Genomic DNA, 26,580 nt, shown 5'->3' on the forward strand with positions numbered 1-26,580 from the left:
TCCAATTTACATAGACGATTTGGAGTTGGGGACCAAGGGCAATGTCTCCAAGTTTGCAGACGACACTAAGATGAGTGGTAAAGCAAACAGTGCAGAGGATACCGGAAGTCTGCAGAGGGATTTGGATAGCTTAAGTGAATGGGCTAGGGTCTGGCAGATGGAATACAATGTTGACAAATGTGACGTTATCCATGTTGGTAGGAATAACAGCAAAAGGGATTATTATTTAAATGATAAAATATTAAAACATGTTGCTGTGCAGAGAGAACTGGGTGTGCTAGTGCATGAGTCACAAATAGTTGGTTTACAGGTGCAACAGGTGATTAATTACTAGCGGGATGGAGTTTAAGACTAGGGAGGTTATGCTGCAATTGTATAAGGTGTTAGTGAGGCCACACCTGAAGTATTGTGTTCAGTTTTGGTCTCCTTACCTGAGAAAGGAGGTACTGGCACTGGAGGGTGTGCAGAGGAGATTCACTAGGCTAATCCCAGAGCTGAAGGGGTTGGATTACGAGGAGAGGTTGAGTAGACTGGGACTGTACGCGTTGGAATTTAGAAGGATGAGGGGGGTCTTATAGAAACATATAATATTATGAAGGGAATAGATAGGATAGATGCGGGCAGGTTGTTTCCACTGGCGGGTGAAAGCAGAACTAGGGGGCATAGCCACAAAATAAGGGGAAGTAGATTTAGGACTGAGTTTAGGAGGAACTTCTTCACCCAAAGGGTTGTGAATCTATGGAATTCCTTGCTCAGTGAAGCAGTAGAGGCTCCTTCATTAAATGTTTTTAAGATAAAGATAGATCGTTTTTTGACGAATAAAGGGATTAAGGGTTATGGTGTTCAGGCTGGAAAGTGGAGCTGAGTCCACAAAAGATCAGCCATGATCTCATTAAATGGCGGAGCAGGCTCGAGGGGCCAGATGGCCTAATCCTGCTCCTAGTTCTTATGTTCTTATGTTGCCTCCTTTCTTTCCTTTCCTCTCCATTTCATTCCCGTCGCTCCTCCTATAAACTCTCTCCAGCTTTCTCCCTCTGCTCTTGCTTGGCCCTGTACTGATGGACTTTTAGAGACATCAGTAGACATCAGGGATTTGTTAACAAGTTGTTCTAGAATCCCTATGCCTCAGAGAAACTCCTTCCCCTGTGTTGATTCCCCACTGTCGATTGGTCACCCAGGCCAGGTGACCCTTACTCTGCTGTGTTGACCTTAAAGGGACAATCACTACAGGCCCCCTTCTCTATCAAGACCCTTTCCCCTCTCTTCTCTCACGCCTCGGACATTGCATTCTACCCGTTGCATTACATTGCATCCATTTTGGGAGCAGTTCTCCCCCAGTTGTCGAATCATCATTACGTGACCTGGCTACTGTATTAGTTTTTGACTCTCCAGCAGCGACACCACAGGAGATCACGTATTAGAATGAGGGAAACTTCATTCTCTGAAAAAAAATTCCAGCCTTCCAACTACTAATTGTTTATAATAAATCAGACATCAACCTGTCGGAACATATTTAGATTTCAAAATAAAGCATCCAGCAAATTCTTTGCCCACATTTCTCACAGGTCTTTGGTTTTAATGTTGATGATCTAAAGTTTACAGAAATGATGGGAATGAGATTTGTTTTGATTGAAAAAACCTGGGTAAAATTTCATGGTTGATTGTGTGGGAGGTACACCCACCTGTCAAGATAGAAATGGGTTGAAGAGAACATGAATCAGCCAGAAATGTAAATTAAATTGTATCTCAAGCTTAATAAGAAAGGAAAGGAAAGTTCATGAAAGTAATTGGCAATAAAATCTACTGGCAAGATTGAGGAGAATTTTATTTTTTACACAATGAGTTGTTATACTCTGCGATGCACGATCTGAAGAAGTAAATTCAATGTCGCTTTTAAAGAAGAATTGGGTAAATACTTGAAGAGGAGATAGTACAGAGCTATGGAGGAAGAGCAAGGAGTACAATTGCTCTTCCAGGGAGTCACAAAGACATAATGTATCGAATGGCCTCCTTCTGTACTGGCCCGTCCTTAGCACACAACAATAGCAGAGAGGCAAGTAAAATCGAAAACTGGTTCGCCAAAACGATAATCCTGTCCCAGAATGCGAGAGTCATTTATGAAAGAAGGAACCAGCTGTTGAACCATGGGGCTACACAGCAACCAGTTTGCACAGAGTAAGTTTCCACATCAGTGGGATAACTGACCAGTTCATCATTTGTGGTGGCGTTGGTGGAGTTATAGATTTTGGGAAGGACAGCTCCTCCGATCTTCAAACATCGCCCTGGGATCTTTCTATATCTGCTTGAGAGGGCTTAATTATTATTTTATTTGATTCTGGATGTTTTTTCTTCAAGGCACAATAGACGCTGTCTCAAAGTCAGAACCCCTGATTGAGTTGCATTGCTCTCAGTAATTTTAGCCTGATTTGGCCTATTGCATCTTTTTCGTTGTGTCTCTCCAGGGTGGGTGGTAGAGCAATGGGGGTTATTTTTTTTATTTTAAAATTTTTTAAAATAAATTTAGTGTATATTTTTTCCAATTAAGGGGCAATTTAGTGTGGCCAATCCACCTAACCTGCACATCTTTTGGGTTGTGGGGGTGAAACCCACGCAGACATGGGGCGGGCGATCCTTCACCAGGGGGGGCCTCATGGACAGCCAGGCAAGCGATCGGGTGGCACCGATCCATGGGGGCGAGCAAACTCCACACGGACAGTGACCCAGGGCCGGGATTCGAACCCGGGTCCTCAGCACCGCAGTCCCAGTGCTATCCACTGCGCCACATGCCACCCTGCAATGGGGGTTATGATGCTCAGTTGCAATGTACAATGAACTGGTTAGCCTTTCCCTGCGTCTAATGTCTTCACGTTCATACTGCACTGACATTGCCAACCTAACTTATGTACTTAAATCTCTGGAATGGGAATTAAAGTCGCAGCCATCTCATTCAGAGGTGTGAACGCTACCACTGAGCCACGGCTGATAAACTATTGGTCGCAGTATTCAGGTTTAAAGGGGGGGAAATAAAAAGTGTAGATAGTAAAGAAGACGAGCTTCTTGGAGGCAGCTGAAGCTGTGGGGGAAAGGTCAGGGGAGACAATGAAGCCAATAGTGACAAAAGAAAAAGAAGACGACCAAAAGGGCGGGATTCTCTGAGACTCCGCACCAAAATCGCAATCGGCGCAGGAGCGGAGAATGGTCGCTTGCACGGGAATCGCGGCCGGCACCACTCCCGGAGAATCGATCGCAAATCACGCATGCGCTGTCTACTCGGCGCAGGTAGGGGCCATTGACTGAGGCTCCCACCCCGCAATTCACCAAGGGCAACTGGCCGAGTTCCCGATGGTGTGGTTCTAACCACGTATCGCCCATTGGGAACCTCGGGTGGCAGCTGCGGACTCAGTCCACGGCCGCCCTGGTAGGGGGCGGGCGATCCTTCACCGGGGGGGCCTCATGGACGGCCAGGCAAGCGATCGGGTGGCACCGATCCATGGGGGCGAGCAATCTCAAGGGGGACCTACTTCTTCCATCCAGGTCCGCGGTGCGAGTCCGCATGGGGCGGCCGTCGCAGGCCGCCGTCGTATGTATGCGCGGACTCCGGACCGGAAGTGCAGGGCCTCGTATCTGCAGCCAGAGCTGCGAGAAGCACTCCGGGGCCCTGCAAGCCCCCTGCAGGTAGGAGAATCACTCTGGAATTTCTTAAGGAATGTCTCGAGTGAAACGTCAGCGTTTTGACGCTGGTGTGGGGACAGAGCCCCATTACTGGAGACTCCAGCCCCATGGCCGCTGGAGATCCATCCGGTTCCCCAGCAGCGTGATTCTCGGCAGCGCACCGTTCGCTGGCGGTGGGATTCTATACTCCCGCTGCTTGGCAATGGGATTTCTCATTGTAGCCACCCCACATTGCCGGGAAACCCGCAGGCAGAGGTGCGCTGCTGGCGGGAAAAGTGAATCACAACTGTCGGAGAATTCCAGCCCTGAAATATAAACGGAAAATGCTGGAAATGTCAGTATGTCTGGGAGTAGCTGGAGAGAGAGGAACAGAGTAATCTCCAGTGGCCTATTTCCGCAGAGGTGTCTTTAACATAGTAGGACATCTCATGGAATCGTTACAGCACAGAAGAGCATTGTATCTGCTCTGGCTCTCCAAATGAGCAATGCCATTCTCCCGCCTTCTCCTTGTGACCCTGCTGATTCTTCCTTCTCAGATAATAATGCAAATCCCCCTTGTGTGTCTCGATTTAATCTGCCTCCAACACAGTCTCAGGCAGCACATTCCACTTCCTAACCATTTGGTGCATAACAAGATTTTTCTTCATGATCCTATTGAGTCAGAGAGTCCTAGATGTTTACAGCATGGAACAGGCCTTTCGGCCCAGCTTGTCCATGCCGCCCAGTTTCTATCACTAAGCTAGTCCCACTTGCCCGCATTTGCCCCATATCCCTCTATACACACCCTGCCCATGTAACTGTCTAACTGTTTTTTAAGAGAAAATATTGTACCTGCCTCTACCACTGCCTCTGGCAGCTCATTCCAGATGCTCACCACCCTCTGTGTGAAAACATTTCCCCTCTTGTCTGTTTTGTATCTCTCCCCTCTCACCTTAAACCTCTAGTTCTCGACTCCTTTACCTTTTGGAAAAGAGCTTGGCTATCTACCTCATCTATGCGCCTCATTATTTTATAGACCTCCATAAGTTCACCCCGATGCCTCCTACGCTCCAGGGAAAAAAGTCCCAGCCTATCCAACCTCTCCTTATAACTCAGACCATCAAGCCGTGGTAGCATCCTCATCTCTTCTGCACTCTTTCTAGTTTAACAATATCCTTCCTATAATCGAGTGACCAGAACTGAACACAGTATCCCATGTGTGGTCGCAACAATGTCTTGTAGAACTTCAACAAGATGGTTCAATATTCTGACCAATAAAACCTAGCACGAAAGAGAAAATGCTGGAAAATCTCAGCAGGTCTGACAGCATCTGTAGGGAGAGAAAAGAGCTAACATTTCGAGTCCAATGAATCTTTGTCAAAGCTTTGTCGAGTTTTGACAAAGAGTCATTGGACCCAATATGTTAGCTCTTTTCTCTCCTGTAGATGCTGTCAGACCTGCTGAGATTTTCCAGCATTTTCTCTTCCGTTTCAGATGAAAATGAAATGAAATGAAAATGAAAATCATTTATTGTCACAAGTAGGCTTCAAATGAAGTTACTGTGACAAGCCCCTGGTCGCCACATTCCAGCGCCTGTTCGGGGAGGCTGTTACGGGAATTACGGGAGATTCAAGCATCCGCAGTAATTTGCTTTAATAAAATCTAGCATGCTGAATGCCTTCTTCACCACCTGCGACTCCACCTTCAAGGAGCTATGAACCTGTACCTTTAGATCTTTTTGTTCTGTAATTCTCCCGAAATCCCTCACTGAGTAGGTCCTGCCCTGATTTGAGCTGCCAAAATGCATCACCTAACATTTCTCCAAATTAAACTCCATCTGCCATTCATTGGCCCACTGGCCCAATTCACTATCCACTCTGCCACCAATCTTGGTGTCATCTGCAAACTTACTAACCATGCCTCCTACATTCTCATTAATATAAATAACAAATAACAGTGGACGCAGCACCGATCCCTGAGGCACACCGCTGGTCACAGGCCTCCAGTTTGAAATACAACCCTCCACAACCACCCTTTGGCTTCATTCCAAGCACCTTAAATCTCTGACCTTTCATTCTCGATCCATCCACCAATGAGAACAGTTTTTCCTTCTCTACTCCATAAAACTATAAGACATAGGAGCAGAATTAGGCCACTCTGCCCATCGAGCCATTCAATCATGACTGATATGTTTCTCACCCCCATTCTCCTGCCTTCTTCTCATAACCCCTGATCCCCTTATTAATCAATAACCTATCAATCTGTCTTAAAAACACTAGGCGATTTGGTCTCCACAGCCTTCTGTGGCAAAGTGTTCCACGGATTCGCCACCCTCAGGCTGAAGAAATTCCTCCTCATCTCTTTAGGATCGTCCCTTTAGTCCAAGGCTGTGCCCTCTGGTGCTAGTTTTTCCCACCAGTGGAAGCATCCTCTCCATGTCCACTCTATGTAGGTCTCGCAGTATTCTGTAAGTTTTTATAAAATTCCCCCCTCACCCTTCTAAACTCCAACCAGTGCAGGCCCAGAGTCCGCATATGACAAGCTCTTCATTCCAGGGATCATTCTTGTGAACCTTCCCTGGACCTTTCCCAAGGATCCAAAACTTCTCACAGTACTCCAAATGAGGTCTGACCAGAGCCTTATATACCCAACAGAAGTTCATACCTGCTCTTGTATTCTAGCCATCTCAATATGAATGCTAACATTGCATTTGCCTTCCTAACTGCTGACTGAACCTGCATGTTAACCTGAAGAGAATCTTGAACTAGGACTTCTAAGTACCTTTGTGCTTCTGATTTCCTAATCACTTTCCCATTTAAAAAATAGCCTATGCATCCATTCTCCCATCCAAAGTGCATAACCTCACACTTTTCCACATTGTATTCCATCTGCAACTTCTTTGCCCACTCTCCTAGCCTGTCCAATTCCTCCTGCAGCCCCTTGCTTCCTCAATACTACCTGTCCCTCTGCATATCTTTGTATAATCTGCAAACTTACCAACAGTGCCCTCAGTTCCTTCTTCCAGATAATTAATATATATTGTGAAAAGTTGTGGTCCCAGCACTGACCCCTGAGGCACACCACTCATCACCATCCTCAAAATGACCCCTTTATCCCCACTCTCTGCCTTCTGCCAGTCAGCCAATCCTCTATCCATGGCAGGATCTTACCCTTAATATCATGGGCTCATAATTTATTTAACAGCCTCCTGTACTACACCTTGTTAAAGGCCTTCTGGAAATCTAAATAAGTCATGTCCACTGGTTCTTCTTTGTCCAACTTCCTTGTTATCTCCTCAAAGAATTCTAACAGATTTGTCAGACATGACCTCCCCTTGACAAAGCTGTGCTGACTAAATCCTATTTTATCATACACTTCCAAGTCCTCCGCGATCTCATCTTTAGTAATGGACTCTAAAATCTAACCAATGGCCGAAGTCAGGCTAACTGACCCATAATTTCCCATCTTCTGCCTCCCTCCCTTCTTAAACAGTGGTGTTACATTAGCCACGTTCTAGTCCTCTGGGACCCTTCCTACCTCCAGTGATTCCTGAAAGATCACCACCAATGCCTCCACAATCTCCTCAGCTATCTCCTTTAGAACCCTGGGGTGTAGTCCATCCAGTCCAGGTGATTTATCCACCTTCAGACCTTTCACTTTCCCCAGAACCTTCTCCTTAGTGATGGCCACTACACTTACCTCTGCCCCCTGGTTCTCCTGGAGCTCTGGCATCCCACTGGTGTCTTCCACCGTGAAGATTGATGCAAAGTAACTATTCAGTTCATCTGCCATTTCTTTGTTTCTTATTACTACTTCTCCAGCCTCATTTTCCAGTTGTCCAATGTCTATTCTTGCCCCTCTCTTACTATTTATAGATTGAAAAAAAACTCTTCCTATCTTTTTTATATTATTAGCTAGCTTACACTCATATTTCATCTTCTCCCGTATTGCTTTTTTAGTTGTCCTCTTTTAAGTTGTGAGTTGTGCTCACTTTTAAAGGGTTCCCAATCCCTTAGCTTCCCACTAATCCTCTGCAATTTTTATGTTTTTTCTTTTGTTTTTATGCTGTCCTTGACTTCCCTTGACAGCCATGGATGCCTTGTCCTACCCTTAGCATGTTTCCTCCCCCTTGGGATGAATTTCTGTGTGCCTCCCGAATAACCCTAAAAACTCCTGCCATTGCTGTTCCACTGTCTTCCCTGCTAGTCTCCTTTTCCAATCAACTCGGGCCAGCTCCTCCCTCATGTCTTTGTAGTTACCCTTATTTAATTATAATGCCGTTACATCTGATTGCAGCTTCTCCCTCTCAAACTGCAGTGTAAATTCTATCATATTGTGTTCATTGTCCCCTGAGGGTTCCTTCACTTTAAGTTCCCTAATCAAGTCTGCCTCATTACACATCACCAAATCCAGAATTGCCTGTTCCCTCGTGGGCTCTATCACAAGCTGCTCCAAAAAAACATTTCTCAGACATTCCACAAATTCCTTTTCTTGGGATCCACTACCCAGTCCACATGCATATTGAAGCCCCCACAACAATTGTAATATTGCTTTTCTTATATGCCTTTTCCATCTCCTGATTTATTTTCTGCCCCACATCCAGACTTCTGTTATGGAGCCTGTACATAACTCCCATCAGAGTCTTTTTACCTTTGCGATTCCTCAACTCTACCCACACAGATTCTATGCCTTCTGATCCTAGATCGCTCCTTGCGATCGATTTAATTTAATTCCTTACGAGTAATGCAACCCCGCTTCCTCTACCCATCTGCCTGTCCTTGCGATAGGACACATATTCTTGGATATTTAGATCCTAGCCCTAATCCGCTTATGCCCTTGTAGCCAAGTCTCTGTGATGCCCACAACAAGGTACTGGCCAATTTCAATGTGCGCAACAAGCTGATTTATCTTGTTCCGTATATTGCGTGCATTTAGGTACAACACACTCAGTCCTGAATTGACAATCTCCCTTCTCATATTTGTCCCCTTTTGTGCTCTGCCTGAAGTTAGATTGCTGCCACCTTTTATACTCTCTGTTCTAACTGGCGTTCTGGAAACTTTACTAACCTCTCCAGAGTCCCCAGCTCCTTTACCTAGTTTAAAGTCCTTGTTAATAACCTGCACTTCTACCTTTTCCTTTAACTTTGATTTTCTAGTTCTCCATACAACTGAACCCCCCACCCCTCCCCACGATTTAGTTTAAAGCCCGAGTTACAGCCTCTGTCTGGACTCCGAAAAACCTCACACGGTGGTCCTCAGAAGCAGTTCCTAAACAACATTTGTCACTGCGCCAAATAAAGAGAGAGGTGAACGATGGTAGATTTTAAGGAATACCTTAAAGGAGAAAGAGGCAGAGCTTGGGTTCTCTTGAGCAAGTAAACTCACGGTCAGCAATGGCGATGGAAGTCAGGTATGCTCAAAAATGGAGAATGAAAGACGAAGGTTGGAGATACCAAAAACAGGAGCTGCCAGCTGCTTGTTTCACTTGCACAGGAGAAACCACCTTTGAAAGATTGAAATCAACTTATTTTCATTGTCACATTGAAGGGCATGGAGGAGTTTTAGATGTAGTAATTCAGCCATTCACTTGTGATTGAAATGGAAGTTGTCCGCACTGAGGCATGCAATCTGAAGGAAGTTGATGAATGTAAGCCGGGAAATGGCTGTAGCTGGACTATTTCAGAGCTAACAGTGCATTAAGTGAAGACTTTTTGGAGAATTCTCACTTGCCTGTTAACTCTGAATATTGCTTTTTTTAAGTGCATGTGTCAATTCTTCTGTAAGCAGTTGTCTGCACAGCTCACTGGTCATAGGAACAGGAGAAGACCATTTAGCCCCTCAGACCTGCTCCAGTACTGTAGGAATATTGGAAATAGGGGCAGGAGTAGACCATTCGGCCCCTCGAGCCAGATCCGCCATTCACCTAGATTATGGCTGACCTTCTACATCAATGTAATTTTCCTGTATAACAATGTTATTAATATATAATGTATAATAATCATTAATATAATAATATTCCATTAGATCATTGCCGATCTGTATCTTATCTCTGAATGACACAGGGGCACAGTGGTTAGCACTGCTGCTTCACAGCGCTAGGAACCGGGTTCAATTCCAGGCTGTGTGTGTGGAGTTTACACATTCTCCTCTTGTCTGCATGGGTCCTTCGGGCGCTGCTGTTTCCGTTCACAATCCAAAGATGTGCAGATTAGGTGGATTGGTGTGCTAAATTGCCCATAGTGTCTAAAGATGTGCAGGTTAGGTGAGTTGGCCATGCTAAACCTGACCGTTTAGTACCAGAGATTAACATAGATTATCATAGAATTTACAGTGCAGAAGGAGGCCATTACGCCCATCGAGTCTGCACCGGCTCTTGGAAAGAGCACCCTACCCAAGGTCAACACCTCCACCCTATCCCCATAACCCAGTAACCCCACCCAACACTAAGGGTTAGGTTAGATGTGCAGGTTCGGTGAGGTTATGGGGTTATGGGGACAAGGCAAAGGAGTGGACCTAGGTAGGGTGCTTTTTCAGAAGGTCAGTGCAGACTCAATGGACCAAATGGCCTCCTTCTGCACTGTAGGGATTCTAGAACATTCCAGAGGCTCACTATCTCTGAGAAAACAAGAATTGCTTAATGTTTGGTATATTCTTAATCGACTGGAGTTTGAACGCACCCAGGCTCTAAATCACCAATCATAGGTAATTGGTGGAAAATCTAACCCATAGTAAAGCAGGGAGTAGACTGGAAGGAATTTACACCCACAACAAGGCCTAGAGCCCATTTCCTGAGGCTGACCTGGGCTTTATTACCTCACTGAGGGAGTAGGAAGGGGAAAGAGAGGCTATTGCCATGTTTCTCATGTCCTCCCACTTGCTCACTGACACACAGGTACAAACAGAACCACTGAAATATTGCAAGCTATGAATTGCTGCGCGAGGGCTGTTTGAAGGTGCTTCGCGGAGGCAGCATTTTGATATACTCTTCTTCTGTAGGCCTGGGACAACCGAAATCCAGAACATTTTGTGCCTCTGAGAATGCCGAGTCGTCACAGCACCAACTATGCCGAGCGCGGAGACAGGTACCCGCACCTCAGAGGGTTGTGCAGAATGAGGAGGTGGCACTGGGTGAGTGACAGAGTGCGGAATACAGAAAGGTGGTGGCAGATGAGGGTCAAGCCCCTGAAGCTAGGAGGCCCAATATAGCCCCTCCCTCAGCTGCTCTGGCTCGAGATTGACCTCACGGGGCATGATCATAAAGGGAGGTGACTGTCTGAACAGCATCATCTGTGAGATTTACCTGAGCCTTTCTCAAATAATTTGGCAAATAAAATGAAGGTTTCCAGTGGCTTCTGGTGAAGTGGCTGCCTGCACTACATTCTGTTATAGAGATGGCGAGTGCACCATTAACTGAACCCCACCCAAGACACTGGTCCTAAACTCAGGCTCACGGGGGCTGCTGCTATCAAGGTTCCGATCCAAACCTCCCATCTCCTCCAACTTGACATGCTGTGGAATCAGCCTTTTCTCCACTAGTTTGTACAAGTGCAGGCTACTTGGCCATGTTGAGGGAGTGTCCATTTGTAAGGTGATGAACAAAGATGTCTTCTCTCAGGGTGATGGCATCTCCAACTGGTTCAGTATTTCTGTGTAAGATTACAAGGAGTTTACAGCACAAAACAGGCCATTCAGCACAAATAGCCTGTCAGTGTTTATGCTCCACAAAAGCTTCCTCCCATCTCTCTGCATTTCACCTCATCAACATATCCTTCAGTCCCTGATGTGTTTGCCCATCTTGCCCCTAAATACACCAAATCTATTCATGGAGATTAAAGCAAATTACTGCAGATGCTGTAATCTAAATCAAAAACAGTAAATACTGGACAATCGCAGCAGGAAATGAAGACAATCGCTGAGGAAGGAAATATGGCGGCGAGAGCGGGTTTTGGTCAACACCATGTCAATTGCCTGCTGCGATTGTCCAGTACTTTCTGTCAAAGCTATTCACCACTGCTTCCAACAGTAACAAGTTCTTCATTCTGACCATTCTTTGAATAAAGAAGTTTGTTCTGAGTTCCCGATTAGATTTATTAGTGACAATCCCAATATTTATGACCACTATTTTTAGGCTCACCCCCAAAAGTAGAAACACCTCCTTCTACAGGGAATGATAATACACCAGCTCCAAGGTAGAAAAACCCATTGGTCTCACTAATGAATTGGCTGCACTTCATTTGAACTTTGTCCCAAGAGTCTGTTTCTATTTCCATACAAACCTGCAGCAGTGTAGCAAATGATGACCGCTCATGGCAGTTTAAATCGAATAGATGAGACTGGAGAATCCCGCCCTTGTTTCGAATAGGGGATTGAGCTGTGGGTAGGGTGTTGGACTGCGTTGCCTAATGGAAAAGAGGAGTTTTTAAATGGATAAATTGGTATAAGTATTTTGAAGAATATTTATCTTCCCGGCTGCTCTGTGCTTCCAACCTATTTTCTGGATACTCCTTTACTGTTAATCTTTCATGGACGTGGGAATTGCTGACTAGGCCAGCGTTTATTGCCCATCCCTAGTTGCCGTTGAGAAGATGGTGGTGAGCCATCTTGTTGAAACGCTGCATTCCATGTGGCGTGGGTACACCCACAGTGCTGTTGTGGAGGGAGTTCCAGGATTCTGACCCAGCGACAGTGAAGGGGCGGCAATATAGTTCCAAGTCAGGATGGTGAGTGGCTTGGAGGTGAAATTGCAGGTGATGGTGTTCCCAGGTATCTGCTGGCCTTGTCCATCTAGGCGGTAGAGGTCACAGGTTTGGAAGGTGCTATCGAAAGAGCGTTGGTGAGTTGTTGCAGTGCATCTTGTATATGGTATACGGTGCTGCCATCATGTATTGATGGTGGAAGAGTGAATGATTAAGGTAGTGGATGAGGTGCTGATAAAGCAACCTGCTTTGTCCTGGATGGCGTTGAGCTTTTTGATGAATGTTGGAGCTGGACTCAACCAGGCAAGTGGAGTTTTCAATCACACTCCTGACTTGTGCCTTGTAGATGGTGGACAGGCTTTGGGAAGTCAGGGGGTGGGTTACTCACCGCAGAATGCCCAGCCTCTGACCTGCACTTGTAGCCACAGTATTTATATAGATTGTCCAGTTCTATTCTAGTCAAGATAACTCCCTGGATGTTGACAATGGGGTGTTCATTGTTGGTAATGCCACTGACTGTTATCGGGTGATGATTAGATTCTCTCTGTTCTGGATGATCTTGTGAGGCATGAATGTTACTTGCCCCTTATCAGCCCAAGCCTGAATGTTGTCCAGGCCATGCTGCAGGTGGACATGGACTGCTTCAGTATCTGAGGAGTCATAAATGGTTCTGAACATTGTGCAATTATCAGCAAACATCCCCATTCTGACATTTGATGGAGGGAAGGCCATTGTGAAGCAGCTGAAGATGGTTGGGCCCAGGACACTACCCTGAGGAACTCTTGCAGTGATGTCCCGGAGCTGAGATAATTGACTTCCAACAACCAAATCTTTTTCCTTTAACTTGTTATGACATCTTTTTGAGTTTTTGCCCTGATTCGTATTGACTCCAGTTCTGCTGGGAATCCTTGGTACCACTCTTGGTCGAATGCTGCCTCCTGAGTTCAGCTCTTTTACCCATGTTTTTGCTGGTTATTGCTGAGAAAGTGCTGCTTGACAGTACTGTCGATGACATTTTTCACCACTTTGCTGATGATCATTGCGGAGGGGTGTGGGGGAGGGGGGTGGTTGTTAGACTGATGGGGCTGTAATTGATCAGATTGGAGTTCTCCTGCTTCTTGTAGACAGAACATAGCCGGGCAATTTTCCACATTGCCGGTAGATGTACTGGATCAGCTAAACCTCTTGAATGCCTCGGCCTTTTCATGGAACACAATTAAGGTGAGATGGTAAGTAAGGTGATATGAATCGGGGGCAGCATGTGGCACAGTGGTTAGCATTGCTGCCTACGGCGCTGAGGACCCGGGTTCGAATCCCGGCCCTGGGTCACTGTCCGTGTGGAGTTTGCACATTCTCCCCGTGTCTGCGTGGGTTTCACCCCCACAACCCAAAGATGTGCAGGTCAGGTGGATTGGCCACACTAAATTGCCCCTTAATTGGAAAAAAAAAATAATTGGGTACTCTAAATTTAAAAAAAAAGAAGTAAGGTGATATGAATTAAGCATTGGTAATGATCTTCTGTGAGCAGAATTTCTAATGTCCAATTATATCAAGCAGTATTATCTTGCAATGGGAATTAACGGCCGGAATTCTCCGACCGTTCGCTGGCGGTGGGATTCTCTGTTCCCGTCGGCAGCGCACCCCACCCCTGGGTTTCCCGGTGGCGTGGGGTGGCTTCAAGGGGAAATCCCATTGACAAGAAGCAGGAGTAGGGGAAACCCTCTGCCAGCAATGGTGCGTTGCCGAGAACCACGCGGCTGGGGGAACCGGAGAATCCCGTCTACTATCTATAGACCTTGACCAAAATCTTCCGTCCTCGTTCCCAGCTGGAATTTTCCAGCGTCGCTGAGATTGAAAGGAGTTTTAACTGGAATGCCAAACTCTCAGTCCTCGCTCGTGACGGGTCCTGCCACAGATGATACTGGAGTATCCCTTGTTTCTGAATCTGCCGTTCTTGTGTCTCTCTTTTCTGAATACCATGGTGCACCTGGCCCATGTCCAACCTCTCGTTTCTCTCCAAAGTCCTCCGTTGTGTTGTTGCTGTGCAAATCCACTTCTGTTTTCCCACATTCGAATCTTCAATCAGCTTTCCACCTCCTGGCAGACCAGTCAAAGTCTCAAACGACATCCTCTTTGACAGTAACTATGGCATACTATTTCTAAGAGGGAAAACGGATGGGAACGTAACTGAACAGAAGACAGCAGAAGGTAATGACAATGAAACCTGGTTCAGAGTAGGAAACACTAATACAGTTCTACCAAGAACCACCCTCTGTTATCTGGCGTGCACTCTCTTTCGGATAAGGTCGCCACCCCTCCAGGGTTGGCCCGCAGACTTCCGGAATTGAAGATCAATCTCCAGGACACTGCTGTGTGGAACCCTGGACAAAGATCATCAGGACATTAAAAAAGATTGTTGTTCTTCATCAATTTCTTTGAATATTTCCATTTGGCAGATATAAAAAGATTGAAAATGAAAAGAAAAAGGCTGCCCGGCTGACCATCATCGTTTTGCCTTCCACTTGGCGCCGGAAGAATGTACGTGTTGGACGATTAATGGGAAGAATGTAGGGAAAACTCATGTGATGAAATATCCAGGCAAACATGAAATCGCAGTTGGCAACACTAAAGGAGGAGATTTAAGCAACGTTATTCCATTTACAGAAGAGCGTAAACTATATGGAGAAGGGTAGTGCCGTTCAATGTGTGATTTGGTGAAGCTTAGTATACAAGGCAGCAAACAAAGTTCACCCCTACATTATCAAGGGCAAATAGGGATGGGCAAGAGATAGCAGTCTTGCCTGCGAAGACCATATCTCGACGAATGATATATGCAAAGAATGTGGGGAAATGAAAAGGAATCTATTTAAATATGTGAAAAACATGAACCTTGATTGCCCTTTGAATGGTTATATGAAGATTGGGATGCATGAAGATTGGGATGCGCCATCAATCAGACCATGACTTTATGAGACAGCAGTCAAGGAGTTTTAAGGGATTATTTAGTCATGTTCAACCAAGTGACAGGTTCGAGAGCCTCATGTTAATTCTACCTTTAATTAAGACCTTACTTAAAAGTGTGCATCTGTTCTGGTCACTTCACATCTAAAAGGATGTTGATGCACCGGAGAGGGTAGAAAAGAGAACATCATGAATAATTCCTGAACTCAAGAAATTTGCTGCAAAGAAGTAGATTGAATTATTCAGGTTGATTAAGAGAAGGTTGATGCATGTGAAGAAACTGCAACACTGTCTACATCAACTGGATAATGAGGAGAGTTGAAGATGCCTTTTTTATTGGATTATTTTTGTTAAATCCTAGAAAAGGCATGGAAGAACATTAGTTTGAAACAGAGCAGGGAAAGCACAGAAAGATAAATTGGAAATAAGAGCCGCTGATATTACTTTGAATCCTCTGGTATTAATTAGGAAATAAAGACCTTAGCATGGAATCAGACGCTTTATTGCCCAAATAACACTTCATCAATGCTCTTCCCTCCACCATAAGGTCAGAAGTGGGGATGTTCACTGATGACTGCACAATGTTTAGCACCATTTGTGACACCTCAGATATTGAAGCAGTCTGTGTCCATGTCCAGAAAGACCTGGACAATATGCAGGTTTGGGCTGATAGTAAATAGCATTCGCACCACACAAGTACAGTCTCCAATAAGAGAGAATCTAGCCACTATTCCTTGACATTCAGTGGCATTACCATCACTGGATTCCCCATTGTTAACATACTTGACCAGAAGTGGCACTGGACTAGCCATAGAAATACTGTGGCTACAGGAGCAGGTCAGAGGCTGAGGATCCTGTGGAGATTAATTCACCTCCTGACTCCCCAAAGCCTGTCCACCATCTACAAGGCACATGTCAGGAGTATAACTCGCCACTGCCTGGATAAGTGCAGCTCTAACAATACTCAGAATCTTGACACCATCCAGAATAAAGCAGTCTGCTTGATTGGCACACCATAAACATTCAATCCATCCACCACAGGCGCACAGTGGGAGCAGTGTGTACCATAAACAAGATGCACTGCAACAACTCACCAAGGCTCCTTTGACAACACCTTTCAAACTCACAGCCTCCACTATCTAGAAGGACAAGGGCAGCAGATGTATGGGGAACATCACCATCTGCAAGTTCCCCTCCACCCCACTCACCATCCTGACTTGGAAATATATCGGCCATTCCTTCCCTTTCACAGAATCAAAATCCTGGAATTCCCTCCCCAACAGCACCTTGGGTGCACCTACGCTACGTGGATTGCAGAGAATCAAAAGGTTGCTCACCATCAGGGCAGTTAGGGATGGGCAACAATGCTGCCCAGCCAGCGATGCCCACATCCTGCGAATGAATTTAAAAAACAACAATGATATGGTCACTGCCATTTTGGTTTGATGTTGAAAGACCTGGCAGCAAGGCCATTTTGCTAGCTGGATTAACCTGAATCAGGAGAGCTGGAGGGCACTACCCATTGCAGCATAATGTTAACCAGGTCATGCCTTAAGATGATGACCGCGTCTTCGTTCTGCCCATGGAAGACAGCCAACACCAGTCATTCTCCAAAACTCCAAATTGACCCTGACGAGTGACTCCTTTCTAGGAGCTGATGCCTTGGAACAAAATTGGCAACCAGCATTGGTCAACTGCAAGATACAGACAGAGAGTAGCTGATTGGATTGAGCGCTGAGAGAATAGTGATTTGAAGGGACTTTAACATTGAATATACAACACAGCCCAACATGGACCCGATGAGCTGAATAGCCTCCTTCTCTACCATTAAGACTTGACGATTTTATGACAGAAACAGATTGTTGTGTCCAACTGATCTTTGCCAGTGTTCGGCTCCACATGAAACCTCCTTCCACACTCTTCATCTAAGCCCAACACTGATACCTTCTATTCTTTTCTCCTTCTTGTAACTTACACTTAATGGCCTTACTTTGGATGACACATGGTCTGAAATTAATTTGCTTAATGCTACTGCTTGTTATAATATATGCAAGCACACTTGCTATACAACTTGATCAAGATATACAGTGGAGAAGGCGTAGAGAAGAAGAAAGACTCACCATAGAAGGTTCCACCCTAAGACGATCTTCTGGGAGTGCCTGTCCTATGTTTGGATGGGCAAAGAGCAGTGACTCAGGAGACTCTACTTTACTAAGGACATGGCGACGGAGTGATGTCAACTCCTTCATGAAGACCGAGAGCCTTAAACCAGGATGGGAACGACTATCCCAGTGCCTGCGAAGATCACTGTTGCCCTTTCATTCATCGCAACCCGGATTCCTGGCTGGAGCTGATGACAGCAATAATGTGTCAAATTCACTGTTCACAGAGGCATCCTGGAAATGACAGAGGTGGAGAGGAGACTTCAGCTTCTTCCCCTCTATAGGGAGACCAGGATGTGAGGGAATGTGGATTTCCCAAGATAGCTGGTTTCCCAATGATTGAAAGTGTCATTGACACTGGCTCTGCACGACCCCTCGTGCCAACAGGGAGTAATATCACAACCACACGATTCACCATTCTGCCAATGTGCAGTTGGTTGTGCTGCCAAACCAAGAAATTTGCCATGGTGAATTCTCACTATCCTGGTAGCAGCCACAATAAAGTTACCCTGTGACAGTCAGTAGTTCCATTCTTCTCAGGCTTCTGAGACAACCAGCCAGATGGCAGCTCAGGGGGGGATACCCCTCAACACATAACTCACGGCCCCCACCCACCGCCCCACTACAAGTTTAGAGAAACCTTCGATGAGAATCATGGAGTGACTAACACAACATTGTGAGGCAAACCAGTTAGGACACCAAAGCAATGGCTTCACTGCTTTAGGTGTCTCAGGGTCTGAGGGGGGGGGGGGGAGCAGGACACACTTGAGAGGTTGTCCTTGTTTGTGGGGGAGGTTTCTGCATCCTCTCGAAATGTGTAATTCCCAGGAGCGACTACTAGCTCCTGAGATCCAGAGTCCATCACTGGATCAGGAGGAGGGATAGAGACCACATGCACCAGCCAAATACAAAGCACAGAGGTCACATTGTGAGGCTCCTCTTCAATTGAAATTAGCTTTCCCATCCCCAATATTGATGTTTCTTCTCCTTATAATACATCCATTTCAGCCTCCTCATCTTTGGCCAACAACATTCAATGCAGAAAAAACCTTCACTCAACTATTTTACCCAACAATACATAAATAAGACAAAGAAGGGTCGGTGCAGACTCAATGGGCTGAATGGCCTCCTTCTACATAGTTGGGATTCTATGACAGAAAGTGAGCTGGGTTCAAAGCTGAATGTCCACAGTCACTCGGGAGTTCCCATTGCATGGCACCTTTCAGGAGGAGGGTGAGGAGTGAGTGGAGAAGATGCAGAAGGCAGCAACTTACTGTTATCGAGGATACCTGGACAGTGCTGGCTGCCATATATGGCGTTGGTGCTGAAAATGCTGTACGCATTATTGAGGTAATACAACTGTGCTGGTTCTCTACTAGTGCTTTGGGTCTCCGGTATGCTGTGGGCGGCTTTCTCCTGCAAGAGAGTGCACGTGTGTATGTGTGTGTGTGTGTTCTTTATTCACTCACAGGATGTGGGAGTCACTGGTTAGAACAGCACTTATTCCCCATCCTTATTGCCCACAGTACTGTTAGGGAGGGAGTTCCATGATTTTGACCCAGCGACAGTGAAGGAATGGCGGATGGTGAGTGACATGGAAGGGGTCTGTGGTGTTCCCATGTGTCTGCTGCCCTTGAGCTGATGGTAGCGGTCCCAGGTTCAGAAGGTGATGTCTCAGGAGCCTTAGTGATTTTCTGCAGCGCATCTTGTAGATACTACACACTGCTGCGACTGTGTGTCAACGGTGGAAAGAGTGAATGTTTGTAGATGGGGTGCCAATCAACCAGGCTGCTTCGTGCTGAATGGTGTCGAGCTTCTTGAGTGTTGTTGGAGCTGCACTCAGTGAGACAAGTGGAGAGTATTCTGTCACACTCTTGACTTGTGCCTTGTAGATGGTGGACACGTTTTGGGGAGTCAGGAGGTGAGTTTCTCGCCTCAAGGTTTCTTAGCCTCTGACCCTGTTCTCGTAGCCACAGTGTTTATATATGGCTAGTTCAGTTCAGTTTCTGCTCAATGGTAACTCCCAGGATGTTGACAGCGGGGGATTCAGTGATGCTAATGTGAATGAATATCAAGGGGCAATGGTTAGATTCCCTCTTATTGAAGATTGTCATTGCCTGGCACTTGTGCGGTCCAAATATTACTTTACATTTCTTAACCCAAGGATATTGTCCAGTTCTTGATTCATTTGCACATGAATTGATTCAGTATCTGAAGAGTTACTGATGGTGCTGAACATTGTGCAGTCATCAGCGAATATTCTCACTTCTGACCTTATGATGGGAAAAAGGTCATTGATGAAGCCACTGAAGCTGGTTGGGCCTAGGTCACTACCTTGAGGAACTCCTGCAGTGATGTCCTGGAGCTGAGCTGATTGACCTCCAACCACCACAACCATCTTGCTGTGTGTCAGGCATGACTCCAACCAGTGGAGATGTTCCCTCCTCATTACCATTGACTCCAGTTATTCTCGGGTTTCTTAAAGCTAATCTCAGTCAAATGCCGCCTTGATGCCAAGGGCAGTCACTCTCACCTCACATCATGAGTTCAACTCTTTTGTCCATGTTTGTACAACGGCTGTAATGAGGTCAGGACCTGAGTGGCCCTGGCGGAATCCAAACCGAGCGTCGGTGAGAAGATTATTGCTTAGCAAGATGCTGCTTGATAGCACTGTTGATGACTCTTTCCATCACTTTACGTATGACTGAGAGTAGACTGGTCATGTGTAATTGGCTGGGTTGGATTTGTCCTGATTTTTGTACATGCCTGGGCACTTTTCTACATTGCCGGGTAAATGCCAGTGTTGTAGCTATACTGGAATAGCTTGGCTAGAGACATGGCAAGTCCTGGAGCACATATCTTCAGTACTATTGTTGGAATATTGTCAGGGCCCAGAGCCTTTGCAGTATTCAATACTTTCAGCCGTTTCTTGATATCACGTGGAGTAAATCAAATTAACTGAAGACTGACATCTGTGATGCTGAGGACCTCTGGAGGATGTCAAGATGGATAATTCACTCTGCATTTCTGGCTGAAGATTGTTACAAATTCTTCAGCCTTGTCATTTGCACATTGGCTGGGTTCCTCCATCATTAAGGATGGGGATACTTGTAAAACCTCCTCCCCCAGTGAGTTGTTTAATTGTCTACCACCATTCTTGTCTGGATGTGGCAGAGCTTAGATCTGATCCGCTGGTTATGGAATTGCTTAGCTCTGTCTATTACTTGCTGCTTCTGCTGTTTGGCACACAAGTAGTCCTGTGTTGTAGCTTCACCAGGTTGACACCTCATTTTTAGGTATACTAGGTGTTGCTCCTGGCATTCTCTCCTGCATTCGTCACTGAACCAGGATTGATCCTCTGGTTTGAATGTAATGATAGAGTGGGAGATATGCCGTGCCATGAGGTTACATCAAGGTAGCCTTTGATTCTGCTGCTGCTGATGGCCCACAGTGCCTCATTAATGCCCAACCATGAGTTGCTAGATCAAGTGGTAGTGTCACACAACACGATGGAAGGTATCGTCAATGTGAAGACAGGACTTTGTCTCCACAAGGACTGTGTGATGGTAACTTCTACCGATACTGTCATGGACAAATGCATCTGCAGCTGGCAGATTGGTGAGGATGAGGTCAAGTATGTTTTTTCCTCTTGTTGGTTTCCTCACCACCTGCTGCAGTCCCAGTCTAGCAGCTATGTCCTTTTGGACCCTGCCAGTTAGATCTGTGGTGGTACTACCGAGCCACTCTTAGTGATGGACATTGAAGTCCCCGCCCAGAACATATTCTGTGCCCTTGCCACCCTCAGTACTTCCTCCAAGTGGTATTCAACATGAAGGAGTACTGACTCATCAGCTGACAGTGGATGGTAAATGGTAATCAGCAGGAGGTTTCCTTGCCCATGTTTGACCTGATGCCATGAGACTTCATGGGGTCCAGAGTGATGTTGAGGACTCCCAGCGCAACTCCTTCCCAACTGTATACCACTGTGCTGCCACCTCTGCTGGGTCTGTCCTGATGTGCCTGGGACATTGCCTATAAGATATGATTACTTGAGTATGATTATGTCAGGCTGTTGCTTGACTAGTCTGGGAGACAACTCTCCCAATTTTGGAGGCAAGACCCCCCAGATGTTAGTGAAGAGGACTTTGGAGGGGGGACAGGGCTGGGTTTCTCTTTGTAATTTCCGAAGCCTAGGTCGATTCCGGGTTGTCTGTCCAATCTTTATAGCTATTTGATATAACTGAGTGGCTTGCTAGGCCATAGAAGAGGGAAGTTAAGAGGCAACCATCTTGCTGTGGGTCTGGAGTCACGTGTAGGTCAGACCAGGTAAAACCTAAAGGGACTTGGTGAACCAGATGGCAGTTTATACCAATCAGCCATTGTTTTGTGGTCACTGATAGAGTTTTAATTCCAGAATTTTACTGAGTTCAAATTTCACCATCTGCCACAGTGGTATTGTAACCTCGGTCCCTGCCACCACCTCCCCATTGCGCGTGTGTGTGTGCGGTGATTCCCCTGAGTGTTAGAGAGTGTTGCTGGCTGAGTGACGGCTGTATGGAGGATTGAGCAGTGCGAGGTGTGGTTGAGTAGGAGATGTGAGGTGCAACTCCATTCATTCACTGTGACCACTCAACTGGGGTCATTGACCATTTTCCAACACTGCTGCCATGTCCTGAGAGTAACATTGTGGACATTACCCTGCATCCCTTGTCACGTGCCACCATTACCCTCAGAGTTTCAATCCCAACAGCTTCCTGCAACACCCACACCAAGAGAAATATGACTTCCTTCCTCCTCTTTGTGTGGGTTTCCTCCGGGTACTCCGGTTTCCTCCCACAGTCCACAGATGTGCTAAAATTGCCCATTATTGTCTAAAGATGTACAGATTAGGTGGGGCTAAGGGCATAGGGCTGGGGTTTTGGTGTAGGTAGAGTGCTCTTTCAGAGGGTCAGTGCAGACTCGATGGGCTGAATGGCCTCCTTCTGCACTGTAGGGATGCTGTGCATCAAAGAAGGCATCACAAAGATGGAGGGTCTTTTCCTGGTGAAATATGCAAAGCTCCTTCTCCCACATATAAATGAGATTATCCAGCAGCTGCAGTTCATTATTGCAACTTTTCTTTGAGAGAGAAGTGTTTAAAACAAGATGGCTGCTTGAAGCATATGTTTTCTTCAGAATGTTATGTGACCCCCTGCGTACAGAAAGCCCACACCATGGAATATGGGCTCGGCACAGGTCAGACCATGGCTATGTGACTCCACATCCACAGCAAAGCTGACTCTGAAATGGCCCAGCAAGCCACTCAGTTGTATCGAACCACTATAAGGTCAAGAAGGAATGAATCCAGATGGAATACATGGCATCGCCACCTGAAATGGCACACCCAGCCTTAATGACCCTGCAAAGTGGTCCTTACCAACAACTGGGGGCGTGTACCAAAGTTGGGAGAGCTGCCTCACAGACTTGTCAAGCAAAGGCAAAAGCCATGACAGTATTGGTAGAAGGGACCACTGCACAGCCCTTGTGGAGGCAAAGTCTCATCTTCACATTGAGGATGTTCTCCATCGTGTTGTGTGGCACTACCACCGTGCTAAATGGGATAGACTTCAAACAGATCTAGCAACCCAAGACTGGGCATTCACGAGGAGTTGTGGGCCATCAACAGGAGCAGAATTGTACTTCACCACAATCAGTAACCTAATAGTTTGGTATTTCCCCCACTCTACCATTAACACTAAACGGGGATTTACCTTGGATCAGTGGGAACTGCAGAAGAATATGCCAAGAGTAACACCAGGATTAGCTTAAATGAGGTGTTAACCTGGTGAAGTTACGATACAGGACTACATGCATCCTAAACAGCACACAGTATGTGGTCGACAGAGCTAAGTGGTTCCACAACCAACAGATCTAACCTCGGAAGCCCTGCCACATCCCTCACAAATGGTTGTGGACTATTACATAACTGGAAAAGGAGGTTTCACAAATATTCCCCCCATCAATGTTGGGAGAACCCAGGACTTCAGTTCAAAAGACAAGGCCGAAGCATTTGAAACCATCTGAAGCGCTAAATGGATGATCAATCTTGGCTTCCTCCAGAGGTCCTCAGCAACATAGATGCCAGCCTTCGGCCAATTCAGTTCACTCCATGTGATATCAAGAAATGGCTGAAGGCCCTGGCAAAGACTATGGCCCTGCCAAGATTCAAGTAATAATAATGAAGACTTGTGCTTCATAACTTGTTGTGCCCCTAACCAAGCTATTCTAGTACAGCTACAACACTGGCATCTACCTCGCAATGTGGAAATTTGCCCAGTTATGTCCTGCCCACAAGAAGCAGGACAAATCGAACCTGGCCAATTACTGCCCCGTCAGCCTAATCACGATCATGAGCAAAGTAATGGAAGAGGTTCTTGACAGTGCAATCAAGCAGCACTTCCTTAGCAATAACCCACTCACTGATGCTCAGTTTGGGTTCTGGGACCACCCAGCCCCTGACCTCATTACAGTCTTTATTAAAAATGGATAAAAGAGTTGAACTCATTTTGTTAGCTGAGAGTGACTGCCCTTGACATCAAGGCAACATTTGGCAGAGTTTGGCATCAAGGCGCCCTCCTAAAATTGGAGTTAATGGGAAACAGGGTCAAAGCTCTCCACTGGTTGGAGACATGCCCAACACATAGAAATTAGGAGCAAAAGCAAGTAGGCAATTCAGCCTGCTCCACCATTCAATCAGATCATGGCTGATCACTTCCTGGGCAGCACAGTAGCACAGTGGTTAGCACAGTTAGCACGGTTTTGTGAAGGGGAGGTTGTGTCTCACTAACTTGATAGAGTTTTTCGAGGAGGTCACTAAGATGATTGATGCAGGTAGGGCAGTAGATGTTGTCTATATGGACTTCAGTAAGGCCTTTGACAAGGTCCCTCATGGTAGACTAGTACAAAAGGTGAAGTCACACGGGATCAGGGGTGAGCTGGCAAGGTGGATACAGAACTGGCTAGGCCATAGAAGGCAGAGAGTAGCAATGGAGGGATGCTTTTCTAATTGGAGGGCTGTGACCAGTGGTGTTCCACAGGGATCAGTGCTGGGACCTTTGCTCTTTGTAGTATATATAAATGATTTGGAGGAAAATGTAACTGGTCTGATTAGTAAGTTTGCAGACGACACAAAGGTTGGTGGAATTGCGGATAGCGATGAGGACTGTCGGAGGATACAGCAGGATTTAGATTGTCTGGAGACTTGGGCGGAGAGATTGCAGATGGAGTTTAATCCGGACAATGTGAGGTAATGCATTTTGGAAGGTCTAATGCAGATAGGGAATATACAGTGAATGGTAGAACCCTCAAAAGTATTGAAAGTCAAAGAGATCTAGGAGTACAGGTCCACAGGTCATTGAAAGGGGCAACACAGGTGGAGAAGGTAGTCAAGAAGGCATACGGCATGCTTGCCTTCATTGGCCGGGGCATTGAGTATAAGAATTGGCAAGTCATGTTGCAGCTGTATAGAACCTTAGTTAGGCCACACTTGGAGTATAGTGTTCAATTCTGGTCGCCACACTACCAGAAGGATATGGAGGCTTTAGAGAGGGTGCAGAAGAGATTTACCAGAATGTTGCCTGGTATGGAGGGCATTAGCTATGAGGAGCGATTGAATAAACTCGGTTTGTTCTCACTGGAACGAAGGAGGTTGAGGGGAGACCTGATAGAGGTATACAAAATTATGAGGGGCATAGACAGAGTGGATAGTCAGAGGCTTTTCCCCAGGGTAGAGGGGTCAATTACTAGGGGGCATAGGTTTAAGGTGAGAGGGGCAAGGTTTAGAGTAGATGTACGAGGCAAGTTTTTTACGCAGAGGGTAGTGGGTGCCTGGAACTCGCTACCGGAGGAGGTAGTGGAAGCAGGGACGATAGGGACATTTAAGGGGCTTCTTGACAAATATATGAATAGGATGGGAATAGAAGGATACGGACCCAGGAAGTGTAGAAGATTGTAGTTTAGTCGGGCAGCATGGTCGGCACGGGCTTGGAGGGCCGAAGGGCCTGTTCCTGTGCTGTACATTTCTTTGTTCTTTGTTCTTTGTTGTTCACAGCTCTAGGGTCCCAGGATCGATTGCGACTTGGGTCACTGTCTGTGCGGAGACTGCACGTTCTCCCCATGTCTGCGTGGGTTTCCTCCGGGTGCTCCGGTTTCCTCGCACAGTACAAAAATGTGCAGGTTAGGTGGATTGGCCATGCTAAATTGCCCTTAGTGTCCAAAAAGGTTAGGTGGGGGTTTCAGTGTTTCGGGAATAGGGTGGAGGTGTGGGCTTGGGTAGTGTGCTCTTTCCAAGGGCTGGTGCAGTTTTGATGGGCCGAATAGCCTCCTTCTGCACTGCAAATTCGATGATTCTATGGTCTCAAATCCACCTCCTTACCAGTTCCCCATATCCTTTTAACCTGTTTTTTAAAATCAGAAATATATCTATCTCCTTATTGAAACTATTTAATGACTCAGATTCCACCGCATTATGGGGCAGCGAGTTCGACAAATTCACCACCCTCTGAGAGACGCAGTTCCTCCTAATCTCAGTTCTAAATCTGCCACCTCTCAACGTATATCCTTGACCTCTCATCCAAGATTTACCCACAAGGGGGCACATTTGGTCTACGTTTACTTTATTAATCTCTTTTAGTATTTTATATACCTCAATCAGATCATCTCTCATCCTTCTAAACTCCAGTGAGAAGAAGCCCAAACTGTTTAATCTCTCCTCATACGTCAACCCGTTCATCCCTGGAATCAATCTGATGAACCTCCTCTGAACTGCCTCCAATGCCACCACTTCCTTCCTCAAATAAGGGGACCAAAACTGAACACAATACTCCAACACCCTATATAATTGCAACAACACCTCTCTACTTTTATACTCCAATCCTTTTGCAATAAACTAAAATTCCATTTGCCTTTTTTATTCCACGTTGTACTTGCATACCGATTTTCTGCGATTCCTGAACAAAGACTCCCAGATACCTCTGCCCAGACACATTTTGAATCTGCTTTCCATTTAGATAATAATTTGCCTTTCTATTTTTTCAGACAAAATGGATAACCTCACACTTCTCCACATTAAA

At 46.0% G+C, this 26,580-nt stretch overlaps 1 protein-coding gene across 11 annotated transcripts in view; it reads left to right on the plus strand.

Annotated features, from left to right (window-relative positions):
* Window positions 1-26,580, plus strand: part of adgrb3 (adhesion G protein-coupled receptor B3) — a 1,156,404-nt gene that overhangs the window by 346,182 nt on the left and 783,642 nt on the right. For 7 of the 11 annotated variants that reach the window (XM_072498355.1, XM_072498358.1, XM_072498361.1 and 4 more), the window contains one exon: window positions 10,648-10,779. The exons of the other annotated variants lie outside the window; for them this stretch is intronic. In XM_072498355.1, the coding sequence (XP_072354456.1) occupies window positions 10,648-10,779 (132 nt within the window). The remainder of the gene's footprint in view (window positions 1-10,647; window positions 10,780-26,580) is intronic. 11 annotated transcript variants of the gene reach the window in all.

Source organism: Scyliorhinus torazame, chromosome 4 (genome assembly GCF_047496885.1).
Source record: "Scyliorhinus torazame isolate Kashiwa2021f chromosome 4, sScyTor2.1, whole genome shotgun sequence".
NCBI classification, from domain to species: domain Eukaryota; kingdom Metazoa; phylum Chordata; class Chondrichthyes; order Carcharhiniformes; family Scyliorhinidae; genus Scyliorhinus; species Scyliorhinus torazame.